The 16,796-nt window shown below is 36.1% G+C and overlaps 2 protein-coding genes across 2 annotated transcripts in view; one reads left to right on the top strand and one right to left on the bottom strand.

Moving 5' to 3' along the window:
- Window positions 1-14,416, top strand: part of mgat3a (beta-1,4-mannosyl-glycoprotein 4-beta-N-acetylglucosaminyltransferase a) — a 33,462-nt gene extending 19,046 nt beyond the window's left edge. Inside the window, 2 exon segments of the mRNA NM_001020649.2 lie at window positions 10,152-10,377; window positions 10,589-14,416. Coding sequence (NP_001018485.2) covers window positions 10,153-10,377; window positions 10,589-11,845 — 1,482 coding nt within the window. The 5' untranslated portion in view covers window position 10,152 and the 3' untranslated portion in view covers window positions 11,846-14,416.
- The window catches only part of LOC147845623 (uncharacterized), an 807,608-nt gene that overhangs the window by 188,487 nt on the left and 602,325 nt on the right, over window positions 1-16,796 (bottom strand). The window lies entirely within an intron of this gene.

Here is a 16,796-nt window from a genome sequence, read left to right as displayed (position 1 = left end):
TTTATTGTCAGTTCATTCACATGTACAGGACATACAGAGAACCGAAATTGTATTACTCTCAGACTCTAGTTGCATAATAGATAACCCTTATGTGCTGTTGGGGATGTTTTCATTCACCCTGGGGTGATTTTTGAGTCTTCATTTGGCCATAACTTTCTCTGTGTTTCAGCTAGAAGAATGATTTTTGGTGACACCTTATATTGACACATATTTTGGGAAAATGCTTTTGAATTTTTTAAACTTAACAATACACTCTGGGCAAATTGACTACCCTTTTGTTTTGTTAGAGATGAAAACATTCACTGACTTAAACTGTTGTAAAAATGCATCAGATAATTATTTTCTTAAATTTTTTTTGCATAAATCTGTTAAACAACCTCAGTACTGATCAAAATTACTAAAGGCTTTTAAAAGTTACAGGATTTTAAGTCTTTAATTGGCAAATTTATAAATGATGTCACTTATTTAGTGAAGAAAAGCACACAAACTGACGTATTTTCAATAAAGTAACTGTGGACTGGTGACACAGTTTCGCAGTAGGTAGTGCTGTTGCCTCACAGCAAGAAGGTCGCTGGTTCGATCCTCAGCTCAGTTGGCGTTTCTGTGTGGACTTTGCATGTTCTCAGTTGTGGGTTTCCTACAGGTGCTCTGGTTTACCCCACAGTCAAAAGACATGCAGTACAGGTGAATTGGGTAGGCTAACTTTTTTTTTTTTATCTTTTAACTTTTATCTTTTAAGTCTTGGACATGTGAAACAACATTGGCTGTAATGCATTGTTTTTGATTGACTTTTTTCTCCTTAATTTACTGTTGGTGGTGATTTTTGCCCCATTGACTTCTATTATAACTACATTTTTTTTTTTACAAAACCATGACATTTTATGATCAGGCATTTTTGATTGTTGGTGGTTTTCCCTGTTGGGAGAAGATAAAACTTGTCATTTTTACTGTTGATCATCAGTTGGCAACATTAGACCTGTAGATAGGCCTGTGCAAATAAAAGCTTAGTTCCTGGATTTTATAAGAAGTGCAACAGCAAATTTAAGTGTGTGAGTGACGTTTTGCTAGGTCTGGACAATTAATAAAAAAATAATCAAAATCAACATTGAGAGCCTATAATTGATCAAAAATTTCCAGGTCAGTTATTTCAATTACTTTCCCTACCGCGTGTGGAGTCACGTGATGTGACCCATCTCTGTTAATATCAAGCGCTAACGTATTGGTCCAGAGCAGCATTCATGAGGTCAATACCCCTCACTGTGACTGACTCCGACATGAAACCTAACAAAAAAGCATGCTGATTTATATTATATTTATACTTGTATAAGTATTTTATATTTATATATTTAGATAATATTTATACTTTTGCATCCACTTTGCAACATTTGCTTCAAATAACATCTCTAGTCAAGCCTTACTCTAGTCAAGCACTACACTGATGATGATTGGAAGCTGCGCCAGAGATGCTGTGAGGCATATTTTCTATTACTTTTAAAAATCTTTCTTACATTAAAATATTTGTTTACTGAAGATGCAAAAAATGCTCTGTTTTATTATAATGTTAAAAAATAAAATATTATTTACACTATATACAGGGGTTATTTTATTTAGAAGAGATACTGCTTATTTTCTACTTTTATTATAAAAAACATAAAATATTTTATTTTGTTTTCAAAAGTGCAGCAAGTTATTAATTTTCACTTTTTGATAAGAAAATACTGGCTGTTGGTTTTAGGCAATGTGGGTTGTAATTTCAGTTGTTCAACGTTGATCAATATATAAACATAGACAGTAGATGGTGTGGGGTTTCCATCAATTATTTTAAAATCAAGTAATGCACCCTTAATTCAAAGTGAGAATTTTTACTGTACAAAACTTGTTTGTGAACTATGAAGGCAAAAAATAAACTAATCGTTCATTATTCATAATCAAATCAAAATGTTCAATAAATCTTAGGCCAAATCGCCCAGCCCTACCTTTTGCGCACTTACCTTGATGTGTCTGAGAAAATCAAAATATTCATCTCGGCTCCCAGAACTACATGGAGTAAACAAAAACAAAGACTTTATGTATTTATGCACCATCAAATGTGGTTTTAATGGAAGCCAATTGGGCAAATACAGCCACCAACAGTTAATTAACGAGAAACAATGAAAATCTAACAATGCATTAAAGCCAATGTTGTTACTAATAGTTCACATGTCCAAAAAGGTAAAAGGTAAAACAAAATCCAGTCCACAATTACTTTTTATATTAAAAATACGTCTTTTTGTGTTTATTTAATTTTTTTTTCAGTGACATCATTTATGAATTTGGCAAAAAAAGAGTTAAAATCTTGTTATTTTTAAAAACATCTAGTAGTTTTAATCAGGACTGTGGTTGATTTTTCTTTTTCTATAAATCTGTTTAAAATATTTAACTTATGCATTTTTACAGCAGTTAAATTCAGTGGATGTTTTCATCCCTAACATAACAAAAGGGTATTACATCTAAAATAATGCATCAGAGATAATATTTTGACAAAAAGTCGAATAAAAAATAAAATAAAAATGACAATAATTACAATTACACATATAATCTTAAAAATAATTATATTCAATAGAATTAATGATTCAGCAATGGAAAAGGCTGCCTTCCACACGATTGCTTCATGTTGTCCCAACACAAATCGATTAAGTTAACCTAATTATTTTTTACAAATATGGTAACAATGTAAGTGGATTTTAACATAAAACAATTAAGCTGTCAAAAAACCTTAAGACCTGTGTTTAAAAGCTTTTAAACAGCTTTTAAATAAGTAGTTTGAACACACAGCAAGTGTTTGTAGAGCATGTGTGGGTCGTGAGTCAGTGTTTTTGTTGTTTGTGTTTTGCACTCACGGAATTTACTTTAGAATGAGGAAACAATGCTGTCTGAGGCTCAATGTACAGCATCACATTACCTTGCTAATGTTTTACAAAATAGCAAAAATGTGGATGTGTTTTACACCCCATAAGAAAAAGCAATGTTTTATGTGCTGTGTATTATGTGTTATATATTTTCCAAACAAAACATACATAAGGATGAAAAAGAAGGTCCTTGTGAATGTTGGTATGTTTTTCAAGGTGTGCTGATTGAACTTAGAGATATGATTAGTCACAAGGAATTTAAAAGCGTTCTTCTCAAGGCTGTGGCAAAGCTTTTGATTAAACAAATACACATGATGTCGCATTAGATCAACAGAATGTTTTTTCTTTTCTTTTAATATTCGTCAGCTTTGTTTAACCTGTAGCTCTAGTTAATACTTTATGAATGTTTTGGACTAGATGGAGTCTCATAAATAATATACATAAATAAACACAGCTGTTTAGTGGAGACCATAGAAATGAGTGATTGGTGGTGTGAACTGAATCCTATCTGTCATAGAATTGTCTGTGACATCAAAGAAAAAAATTAAATAAATAAAGAGAATAATCCTAAATAAATGTGCACAGGCTAAAAGGTTCATTAATTTAAATGGTGTCAAAAAAGAGCAAAAATTCTCCTTTCTAGGCATCTATTTAAAAAATGTTTATGCTGGTCTCACCCTTGTGTTGCACACCATTAAGCCTGGTTTATACTCACCGCACCCACACAAAAGCATAGGTGTGTGTGACACAAAAGCCATCATTGTCATCATCATCATCAACAGTCATGCGTTGCCCTATATTTTCCATTGTCTAGTCAAACTTATTCATTTACATGATTTAACTCTAATCTTCGAGCTTTTGTGTGTTGTCTGGTGAGAAATAAAAGCATTAGGGCCTTATTTTACTTCATTTGGTCTTTATTGTACCATTGTCAGTTAAAGTGCATATATTTGTGAAGACGATGAACATGATGATTTTAGTTTATGAATTACGTTTTTTTTTTTTACCCCACATTTTGTTTTGTAAAATCAAAGAAATTCATATAGTTTAGATCCAAATAAATGTGAGAATATGGTGAGGAGATAATAAATAAATATCCATTTATGTACCAGGCTTGCCTGATCAGAAATATAAATTAATAGCTTAAAAAATGAGCCAACGATAAATGTTTTATTAATCAGAAAAACAACCATGAAAGAGTTTTTACAATATATTTTTTAAGAATTAGTTTTATAAATATTTATGATTAATATTTATCTATATTTAATATGTTTTTATAATAATAATGATAATAATAATAGTAATAATAATATAATAATAATTATATAATAAATAATTATATAATAATAATGCTAATTATTATTATAATATAATAATAATAATAATAATAATAATAATTATTATTATTAAGTGTATCACTGTGTATTACTTTTGGTCTTCACTTGGGTATGTTTGACGTCAAAGTAAGGTACGTTTAGCTAGTGTGAATGTGTCTTTTGAACTGCACCCACGAATCTTACCTGAGTCCACCTGAGGTGGTCTTGGGTACAGTTCCTGCGAACTCTGGTCCAGTTCACTTCTGACATGAGTGCAATCATACCAAATAATGGAAGTGAACCACCAACTGTACAACAAACTTTAGTTTTTAAAACGTTCGTTCGTGTGTAAGTCTGTGTATCACTTTCTTTGGTGATAAGCGGGACTGACCAAGTGCAAAAAGTGTTAATGTCTGCTTGTCTTTACCAAAAACGACTTCTGTAGACATTGCGTGATGTTCTGAACGATTTTAATATATTTTTATTTGTGGCAGATAGACGCATAGTGGCTCTCTGTATTTGTTTTTGATAACACAAGCAAAAGATTCTGTAAAGCAGAATGACAGTTATATGCGGACGTCTCCATTTTAGCGCTTTGCTTTCATAGCCTTCACCTAGAAACAGCTGTACACTAAACAGCAGCTTGATGATGCAAAGAGAAGGAAAAAAGACTGTGTGAACACAAACCAACCGAGGGGGGACAATCGAATCGGAACAGGCATAAAAGCAAACCTTCTTACTTTCTTCTGTTGAACACAAAAGAATATATCTGGAAGAAAACTGAAATTGTGCAACCATTGGAAGTCAATTGTTCCAGGTTTCCAACATTTTTTTTTAAATATCTGCTTTTGTGTTCAACAAAAAAAACTCATTACTCATTACAAACAAAGGGCGAGTAAACAATGACATCAGAATTTTCATTTTTGGATGAACTATCCCTAAGTGATTTCATTAATTCCTTTGTTAGGTGTGTTTATGATGTGCACTAACAACAAATGTCCTTCAAATTGACACACATTCTAATTAGTTTATATAAATTCAATTTTCGCCATGGTTTCCTCATGAGTGTTATTCGAAGTCACTCCCTGTCATTTTAAAGATCAGTTGAATGGCAAGTCATGTCAGATAGCCTCATACCTTTGGCAATGTGTGCATGCAGGCAGCAGATATGGCCCACATCACCCTCTGTTTATCAGCCTGCATTAACTTAAAGAAACATATTCTAGCTTACAGATCAACCACGGTCACTGCACACTCCAACCTCCCCTTGCTCTTATGTAAATGGCCTCCCTCCAGAAGCCTTAGGTTGGTAAATAAGTGTTGCATTTTACTATCACAAAGAAGCACAAGAAAACTTTCCAAAACCTTTCTTAGACGGATCCTTTTAATCGCATGTATGAATCCCCAGCTGTATCCTGCTTAAAAATGTTTCCAATTCTAGTTTGTAGTTTTTCAGCATCTGAAACTTAGTATTACTTGCACTTCTCTTAATCATTTGCCTCTTAAGACGAATCACTCCTATTTCCTCATTTGTAAGTTGCTCTGGATGAAAGCATCTGCTAAAATACATTTAAATGTCAATGTAAAGTAGATCGAAAGTACATGCAAGTAAGACTGAACAATGGTGAAGCTGAAGTTTCAATTAGTTTGCTATGCAGGGTCACACTTTATTTTAAAGAGGACCTATGCCCTGTTTTGATGTAAAACAAGTCTGATGTTTGTAGAATGTGTATGTAAAGTTTCAACCCAAAATACCTTACAGATAATGCTTCAGAATTCTTTGAGACTTCCCCTTTAAGGCTTTGATTTAAACTGTGCTGTTTTGACTGTCTCTTTAAATTCAGATGAGATTGTACTACCTCTTTCCAAAAGAGAGTGGAGCTATAAAAGCCCATGGGTGTTTCTCAGTTTTTATAATGCTAAGAAAGTACTTGTGTTCTTGTAGAGACTGGTATTGGCAAGTTACCTCAGAAGAATGAACTTGGGAGACCACAAGAACACAGAACGTGTCCTCTGAGAAATGCAAGCTGCATTCATCCTGTGGTATTCACGTGTTTTAAATGGAAATTTAAACATTACAGCATTCACATTCATGCATTCATTCATTTTTTTGTCGGCTTAGTCCCTTTATTAATCTGGGGTCGCCACAGCAGAATAAACCACCAACTTATCCAGCAAGATTTTATGCAGCGGATGCCCTTCCAGCCGCAACACATCTCTGGGAAACATCCACACATACATTCACACACACACTCATTCACTACGAACAATTTAGCCTACCCAATTCAGCTGTACCACATGTCTTTGGACTGTGGAGGAAACCGGAGCACCCGGAGGAAACCTACGCGATGGCAGGGAGAACATGCAAACTCCACACAGAAGCGCCAACTGAGCCGAGGTTCGAAGCAGCGACCTTCTTGCTGTGAGGCGACAGCACTACCTACTGCGCCACTGCCTTGCCTACAGCATTCACATGACGATTTATAGTTTTTCCCCTTTTCACAATATATACTACGCATAAAGACCCTACAATTGTTGCACAATAAAAATAAAACAAATTTTAATGCCAATTTCATCAAATAAACTCCCTTAAAATGGTTATGCCTTAATTAAGATTGTAATTTTTACTTTTACCATCTCATTTAGGGAAAGTCCTGAGAAAAATAAATTCTATATCTGAACATTAACAGTAAATCTATGTAAAATGCTGCATTTCCCACCTCCTTTATTTAGCCGCGATGACTTCTGGGACTTCTTGAGTGAATTCTGCATCGACGCATCCTCCATTCTTAAGTTTTGAAGTTGAACTTTGGTGGTTAATGATGACGTTAAATAAGAAAACGAGGATGCAAGAATGCTGAAGAACAAATGTTCAGTCTATGTGTCACCATTGTGGCAGAATCAAAAGTCTAATGGCAGATGGGAACTTCTCAGTCAATGCGGTTTATGCTAATGATTTTCTGCTCTGATGACATGTAAAAAGTGTTTCTGCAGACTGTTTTTATGAAGTGTGATTGCAAAAAATAGAATTAATTAATTAATTGTGGAATCTTGTTGTCTTTAACTGTATCCTGTATTTTCCCTCAGTATGCTTACACAATTTAAAGTGCTCGAGTCAGTTTTTCCATCTAACTTTTCTTATGGTTGCTAATATTACATAACACTGCCCATCTATTTATAAAAACTAGCCACAGTTAGGTTGAAATACTTATGGATTCTTTCAGAATCCTAGTCTAAAATTTGTGATCACTGGTTTGACATGTTCACTGACAGCCACTTAAAGGCCATTGCAGACACTTTCCTGCATTGTGACTTTAGCTACAACAAATGTCATACCAAGAACTAATAGGAGCGTCAAATCTGATGACGCAATTAGCGTGATCACTGCAAACCACAGTGGGGAAGTCTCTAAACCTTTTTTGCTTTCTCATTCTAATGCATGTTGTTAGTAAAATTATTGCTGCAGATAGTGAATGTTGCGAGGTATTATTTCAGAAAACTGGTTATAAGTGGGTCATGGATGGTTTACATCAGACTGGATGGATTTTCTTGAGCGTCTTGATTGTCTTTTGATCCAACATTTTGACAGCTAATATGTTACCGTTTGACGTAGGAATCATGCTTACGCAGTCTGACATGCTACACTTCTATGGAGTTGTATTAGGCAGGCTTGAGACAACAGCATTTTGCTGAGAGATAAGAATCCTGGCAGGATGTCAACATGACGCCAGATTGACATTGTGAGACAAATGTCGTGGGTGGTTGCATTTTTATTGGAAATGAAAGTCAGGTTGATGTGAGAAGCCGACGTCAATGTTCAACATCGGACAGACATTGCATTTTGATTACTTTCCAACCTAAAAACAACAAAATGTCAACATTTACTTGTATCACAGCTTGATGTTATGTGGACAATACCAATAGGACATCTATCAGAAGTTGGACTTTGGTGGCCATACCTGACGAATAAGTGTCAGTATTTGATGTCAATATGGCGTTTGCTTAAGATGTTGAGTTGATTGTTGAATTTTGGTCACTTTCCAACACAACCTGAAATCAACCAAATATCAACATCATTTTACATTGTTATTGGACATCAAAATAACATTTTCCATAGACACTGGTGAACTAAATCTAACCAAATATTAACATCTTATGATGTTGTGTGTCTGCTGGGTTATGATTAAGAACTAAATTGTGTTGAATTAGATATTACAGTAACCACAACCATGATCCAGTGCAAAAAGAGATCACAGAGTGCCATTGTGTTTATTACTAATGGAAGTTTGTTGCTGTTTAATTCTGCTATTTGTTGTTTTGAAGTGAAGTTTATTTCTAAACTAATTTCAAGAGGATCAAGTGCTTATGATGAAACACAGCTAGTCATGCATTAGGCAATTCATGATACACCAATCAGACGATTCCTAAGTCACTATACTGATGACCCAATAGTTAGCACTGATGCCTCACAGCAAGAACTGGTTCTAGTCCTTACCAAGCCAGCTGATGTTTGTGTGGAGTTTTCACATTCTCCCCGTGCTCATGTGGGTTTCCCCCGGGTCTCCTGGTTTCCTCCCACCGTCCAAAAATATGCGACTTAAGTTGACTAATCCAAATCAGCACTTTAGACATGCTCCTAGAAAGTAGTTATCTTTTAAGAGAAATCACTATCTGTTCATTAACTAGTACAGCAGGGGAGTTTCGAGATCTACCTGAGCTCAATCTCCCCTCTCGCCCTGCAACGAAAGGGAGCCCTTGGCTCGAGGATCTTATGAGCTCAGGGCTCTCTCCAGGGACAGCATGCCAAACAAGCTTCATTATCAATCATCAGCTAAATGTGAACTCTTAGGGTGCTTTCACACCTACACTTTTGTTTCGGAACGTTTCTCGTTTGCCCAGTTAGCGCGGTTCGATTGGCATATGTGAACAGGGCAATCGCGCTCTGTTCCGCGCCAAAGTAATCGCTCCGAGATCGCTTGAATGAGGTGGTCTCGGCTCGATTGAAACGAACCCTGGAGCGGTTCGATTGCAGTGAGAAAGCGATCCGATCCGAGCGCGGTTATATCACAGTGTTTTATGGATATGTAATAGGCTTACGGCTATATGAAGAGAGAATTATGAGTAGGGCGGGAAGTTTTGCGAGTCTCTGGATGCCCGCGAACGAGGGATGATCTCCCGGTAATCTCGCGTCTCTCTCCCAGTCATCAAATAGGCATCGTCGCGCACCCTTCTCACCCCTCCCCACCGTGTCTCTCCTCAGACACGTCACGCGCGCACCCTGTCAATCACCACCAAACCACCACCTCTCCTGACAGCTTAGCGGGACGCTGCAAAATAAACCCTGACACTCTGACCAATGTAAGGAGAGTTTACTCGCACGTCACTTGTTTTAGCTCTTTTGGTCCGATTAGAAACTTTGCAGTGTGAAAGCGAACCGCTCCAAGAGCAAAGAGCAACAATGTAACAATTTTAATCTCTGTTTCGGAACAACTGAATCGATTCACAGGTGTGAAAGCACCCTAAATCTGAGAAGATGCTTTGGTTGCCAGATGATTCTAGGTAACATGATTCTGAGTGAAGTGGAAAAATCTGCACAGTCACTAAACTGGATGAGCTTTATGAGTTTAAATAATTAGGGGTCCAAGCATGGAAGACTTGTTAATACTCATATTACTTTTTTAAAAAGAGCTTTGCCTAATGTGGTATCTGTATCACAAGGCATTAATCACACAATGAATGTGGTTTATGGTTGTCGAATGATTGATCACATTAACACCATGCCAAGTTTTTGATGTCAGGTTGATTTGGCATATTTAAACCAGTTCTTCGAGATAAGTTTGAAGTATTTTCAACTCCAGTCACCCAGTGGCATGTGCGTGGACTGGCTTCCAGTCTTATTTCATTTATTGTTTTCAATGAACTAACAGAATTTCTCTCTGTGTTACAGGATGAGAGTAAAGAGGCATAAGGTCTTCCTGGTGTGCTTACTGGGGATTTGTGTGGTTTCCTTCCTTCATTACTACACAGCCCTGCACAATATTTCTCTGCTGCAGGAGATCTCCTCTCCATCCAGCCATTTGAAGACTCTGAAGATGTTGAGAGGTTTCCTCTGGAACTTTCCAACTGATGACATCCCCTTCAAGCAAGACCGTCAGAAATCCAGCCATCAGAAGGTAGAGCTGAGTTCTGCTACCTGACCTGACAAACCAATAGTCATGGTTGGGATTAGTTATTTATTTTAACCTTTTGTTTTATACATGATGTACTTTAACACTCCATCAGGTGGCTTTCTGAACATGAGCACCTTTCTAATTTTATGGTTTGTTTCAAAGTTGACACTTGGTCCATACAGTTTTGAAATTGTATTTCTTTTCCTCCTAAAAGGATTTTGTCGACCTGCCAGATCTTCCAGATGCCAAACAGGTCGTCACAAACCTTCACAAGCAGATCTTTGAGCTTCGTGATGATTCTACACCATTTTTTACCCACACCGAGTCTGGAGCATTGTGCTTCCATGAGGGGACGGATCTGGCTGCACTTGCATCTCAAGGCAGGTTACTGAAACATTATGAGGAGAGAACCCCCCTCAAAGATGATTTAATCAAATCAGGCAAGAAGGACGTTCGGTGTCCCTGTCGTCAGGGTTGGCATGGCCCTCAATGTGGCATACCTACTGTTGTGTATCATTCCAATCTCCCATCAAAGTCGAAAGTCACACCCAGAAAAATTCCACGTCGGGTCATCAATGCCATTAACATCAACCACGAGTTTGACCTCCTGCACACGCGCTTCCATGAACTCGCAGATGTCGTGGACACATTTTTGGTTTGCGAATCCAATTTTACAGCTTATGGAGACGCAAGACCTTTGTACTTAAAGCATCTGATCCTAAATGGAACATTTGATTACATTAAGCACAAGATTCTTTATATCTTCTTGGACCATTTTCCTGATGGTGGCCGCATGGATGGCTGGATTGCGGATGATTACCTGCGCACATATTTGACCAAAAATGGAATGGCAAGGATTCAGGGCCTCAAACCAGATGATGTGTTCATCTTGAACGATGCAGATGAAATTCCTTCACGAGATGGAATTCTGTTCCTTAAACTCTACGATGGATGGACTGAACCGGTCGGGATCCATTTGCGTAAATCCTTATATGGGTTTTTCTGGAGACAGTATGGAACGCTTAACGTCTTATCCGCTTGCACGGCAGCTATGCTTTTTAAGGTTTACAAGGGTGATGGGATTTATCTTCGACGCCGGTCATATTATACCATGTCGGGATTTCGGGAGTACGAAAATTCTACGGGACGTATTTTGATTCCATGGGCCATCGGAAGCCCTGTTCATTATGCTGGATGGCACTGTTCTTGGTGTTTCAAACCAGAAGGGATTTATTACAAACTAGTATCAGCCCAGAATGGAGACTTTCCACGTTGGGGGGATTATGGGGAGAAACGGAAGTTAAGTTATATTAAAGACTTAATACGCACAGGGGGTTGGTTTGATGGGTCTGAACCAGACTACCCACCAACAGACCCCAAAGAGCATATGTATGCTCCCAAATACCTGCTGGACAACTATGACAAATATCACTACTTGCTGGAAAACCCATATGCAAAAGGCAAACGTTAATAGATACAGGGGTGATTCAAATGGGTGGTTTTAAGACCATGCTATATTTTGCATACAGCTCATGAGATGTGCACAACTTTCCTATTTTTCACTGCGAGTACAAAGTGCAACAGTCCTCAAGATAGTGGCCATCAGTCAGGCATAGAGCTTCAGACTGTCACCGGGACTGGAAACCACTGTGCAGGGATGTGTAAATGTTCATTTCATATCCCTTCTATAAGTTTATTCACAATAAGTTCCTTATGTTATGATGCTGTTCAAAAAGTCTATGCTTCAAATGTAGCATTTTGTTTATCCTGAGAAGTGCCTTTTACAGTGTAAAAAAATTGTACAATGTACCGATTGATCGACTGATGAAACATTGATAAAAAAAAAATCAGAATAATGTTCAGTACATAACTCCATCAGCCGTTTTGAAAATATGTAATATTGATAAATTGCAAGTCTTTGTGCAGACGGTATGTCTATTCCTCACAAGCCTTGTTTTTACCTGTGTTAAACTGTGTCTTTTGCTATGAAGGAATATTTTCATAGTTCCTATAACTTTTAAAAACTTTTTAAAATAGGAACTGTTAATTATTTTAGGAATTACCCAAGTATCTATAAGAAGTACCAGGGGTGTACATGAAAACTACTGTTTACTTTTTCTCTGTGGTAACAATTTTTAGCACTTACAACTAAGCATGGGCCAGAATAAGATTCTGGCGGTATGATGACCTTGGAAAAAATATCATGGTGTCACAGTATGTAGATAACTGGTCTAAAATATATACTTTTTAAATGTCTTGGTAAAAAACTTTTTTCCCTATTGAAAATAATATATTTTATTTTGAGAAACATTTATAATATTTTGTAACATGTCAGGCTAAATAATTGAAATGAATCATTGACTTCTACTGTCTTCATTAGTTTCAAAAACAGATTTTTTTTACTATTTAAAATGAAAACTTTGGAGATCTTTTCTGCTGAAGATACTGCTGTGTAAAAAAAAACTCTTACACATAACTTAGGAAAAGTATAACAGAAAATTTTGACCGTTTTGAAACCTTGACTCTTCCAAAACGTGGTCTATCTTGAATTCGGTTATTATCCCATGCCTACTTACAACTATGGTACTAGATTTAATCTGATAGCTCTCCTATTTGCTGTTTTTGTCTCGTAACTTTTATTATATAACAACAACAAGCTTGAGTTATGGTGTCATTATGGTCATGATTTTTGCAAACATGACTAAGACTTACTTGAGTCTAAGGTACACAACGCTTAAACATTTGCTTAGGATTTATTTTGCACTGTTAACTATTATGAAATGGACTATAAAAACAATACAAGCCCATGTTGATATTGGATATCCTCAGTGTTATTCTAATAAAGCACAAAGACAAATTCCATGCTTAAAACTATTAATCAGAAAAAGACTGGAGAAGCTCTGTGAAGGCTATGTGTTCAACGGATGCTATGCTAACAAACGCAAAAATATTTAGCTATGCTTTGGGCTTAAGCAGAGTTTAATTAAAAAATTAAAATTTCTTCATTTACTTACACTTGAGCGGTTATAAATGTTTAGGAAATTTTTAGGAACTTTTCTCTGTTAAACACTAAACTAAGCTAAACTTCTACTTTTCTGAAGAATGTTGACAAATAGCAGCTTTTCTTTTGGAGATTCTTCAGTGTTCAACGTTTAACAGAAAAAAAGGAACTTAAATAAGTTTTCATCTGGTTCGGACCAAGTGAAGAATGACAGAATTTTCATTTTTGGTTGAACTGTGCCTAGTATTTAGTGATTGGTGGTGAACAATGAAGGGCACCTCAAGTTGTTGTGCTTCATGACCCAATGATTAAAGCCATGCAGATATAATAACAAGGAAAATCAACATATTTGAAATTTAAATGTATGACTTTCTCAAGACTATGCAAAAGGATTTAGGCACTTTGTGACTAATATGATTTTTTTATATATATTTAAAAAAACGAGAAAGAAAAAAACTGTGTTCTTCACCAGGTTTCACTCCTATTACCATAAAATCTCCATAACTTAAAGGGACTTGATGGTTTGATACGAAAGCTATATCCTTATAGATATTTATTGGTTCCATAAACTGGTGGTTTATGTTTTTATAATGCAAATCTGCCTGGAATATTTGTTATGTCAGGACTGACTTGTTTGGAACATTATTTGCATGATATTGTAATTAGAAAATGTGGTGACAAACAAATGAAAAGGTCTAAAAAATAGACACCGCAGTCTGTGTTTTTAAACTAAACAAGGTGTATAAACTGCTACTTTAGTGAAAAAATGCATCACTTACTGTTGTCTTACGATATTTATCCAGGAGCATAACTGGAGTATAACAAACTTGTTATACTTCAAAGAACACGCTTCCCTTGGAAATGTGCATTTTACAAGTCTGCTAGACTTTTTTTTTTTTTTTATCAATTGCTTGTTCTGGCTGGGTCACATTAAGCTTAGCTTAGCATACTGAATTAAATCAGATCTGACTGTTTGTATTTTGCTCAAATATATCCTAAAGGTGTTTTGAGAATTTTCCTGTTTACAGCTTGAGTTTTCTGTTATTATTATTATTATTATTATTATTAATAATAATAATAATAATAATGAATTGTTGAATTGAATTGTTAATTGTTGAGTTGAATTGTTATTGGTAAAATCTGATTCAATTCATTATGCTAAGCTATAAGTGACCTCGTCAAAACAAGAAATTGGTTAAATTGATTCAAAAATGGTTCAAATCTACTGTTTGACTAGTAGAATTGTAAAATCTTGTTTCCTAATGATAAAACTTGTAAGATTTGTGCTAAAAACACAGCCATATCACCCTGCAGCTCACTAAAGCTAAGCAGGGTTGAGCCTGGTCAGTTCCTGGATGGGAGACCACATGGGAAAACAAGGTTTCTGTTAGAAGTGGTGTTAGAGAGACTATAGCAAGGGGTGGCCTATGCCTATGATCTGTGTGAGTCCAAATGCCACAGTAAAGTGAAGGGGACACTATACTGTCAGTGGGCTCTTAAACCAAAAACCAAGGTCCTGACTCTCTGTGGTCATAAAAAATACTATGGCACTTCTCGTAAAGAGTAGGGGTGTAACTTCAGTGTCCTGGACGAATTTCCTTCACCAGCCTTTACCGGTCATGGCCTCCCAATCATCCCTATCCACCAAATTGGCTATATCAATGTCTTTCCACTCTACCAATAGCTGGTGTGTGGTTAGCACACTGGCGCCGTTGTCCTGTGGCTGCTGTTGCATCATCCGAGTGGATGCTGCACACTGTTGGTGGTGTGGAGAGACCCCCCTCATGATTGTGAAGCGCTTTCAGTGTATGTCTACACACAATAAATGCCCTATATTAATACATATTACATTATATATAAACACACATTAAAAAAAGATAAATGATGTCTTGTTTCTACCTTTTTTACTAGATGATAAACACAAGACACGGAATTAAGTATTGGACATATATAAATGTTTTTAACTCCATAAAGGACAATACTGTGCCTGTAATGCCACTTTCACAGTCCGCTGAACTATGATGGCCTGTCACAGCATGTAAAGATGTAAGATCTATACTGATGGTGCTCATGTTTCAAGGCTTTCACTGGGTCCGTCATGCTCTGTGTGCTTGAATGCAGATATGTTCGGCTTTCAGACATCAGGATCTCTGATGTGGGTCTTGTAGATGAGCGTTGAAACCGGAACTCTTTAGTCAGGAAGTTAGCAAGAGCCTGTTTGTGTGTCAGCGAAGTTAGCAGCAAAAGGAAAGAAGTTATAAGATAACATACATTCATAGTCAAATATATAAATAGGAAGTAGTATCAAGTAGGACACTCAAAAAAGCTTTCAAGCCTTCAATGTTAAGGGAATTAAGCATGAATATGTCATATTTTAAGCTTGCTGATGTAGTGGGTGCTGTAACCCAATCAAGTTACTTTAGACTCATTGTATACTTTTTTTGTAGAAGTAGTTCATACTCTCTGGTGATCAAACCCATGACTTTGGTGATGTTTGAAACTTTTCCTTTTATTAAATTAAATATATTTAACCTTCATCTTGATAATTCTGGTCATTGTGGCCAGAGAAAAAGTGTTCACATAGCCTAGGCTACAGTCAACATTTGAAGTGGATCAAAACCTTTCACCAAAGCTATCCTAAAACAGACTTTTGTCCCAAAGACTACTGTTTTATGTAGTCTATAATAGATTTTCTGTCGAACAAATAAATGAAAAACATACTAATTTTAAACTTTGGTTGGCTATAAATATGTAAATAAATGTTTATTTGTTCCACAGATAATCTGTGTTGAGTTTTGTGGCCCCCTCTAGCGGAAGAATCTATGAAGTGCAAGTTTAAATGATTTATTTTCTTCACATAATATGTTTGAATATTCACGAAAAAATTGCTGAAATTGTCTTATTTTCTACATATAAACAAATATCAGATGTTTCGATGTAAAAACGTCTCCAAAAATGTATAGGCTATAGAAATTAGCTATGTGCACAGCTAGTTTTTTTCAGCCTTTGATGAACTTTAAAAAACTTTAAGTGATTATTTTCAATTTCATACGGTTTCTTTTACAGCATTGATGTTGTAATGTAATTCACATATAATCAGTTGCATATACTTGAGCATCTATTTGGCTGTTAAAGCGTAAAAAGAAACGAAAGACCATTTAAATGCATGCGCCCTCATTAGCAACAGGCTAGCACAGAAATTCCATTGAAAATACTGAGGTAAAATTGGTTTCTATATTTTAAAGACATGGCGGCTCAAAAATATAATTCAATGCAGTGCTTCTTGTTTAGCCTGATACCCACTTTATATCGTATTTCAGCCAAGCAGTGAATATCATTGATTTTTATAGAAATCAGATCTTAAACGCAGTGATTTAGTATGGGATGATAATGCACCGGAAGCCCTGAGGCTGGCTGACTG

The sequence above is a fragment of the Danio rerio genome, chromosome 3 (assembly GCF_052040795.2).
Source record: "Danio rerio strain M-AB ecotype USA chromosome 3, GRCz13ab, whole genome shotgun sequence".
NCBI classification, from domain to species: domain Eukaryota; kingdom Metazoa; phylum Chordata; class Actinopteri; order Cypriniformes; family Danionidae; genus Danio; species Danio rerio.
Note: the sequence above shows the minus strand (reverse complement) of the source record. Positions and strands in the feature narration are given on the sequence as shown.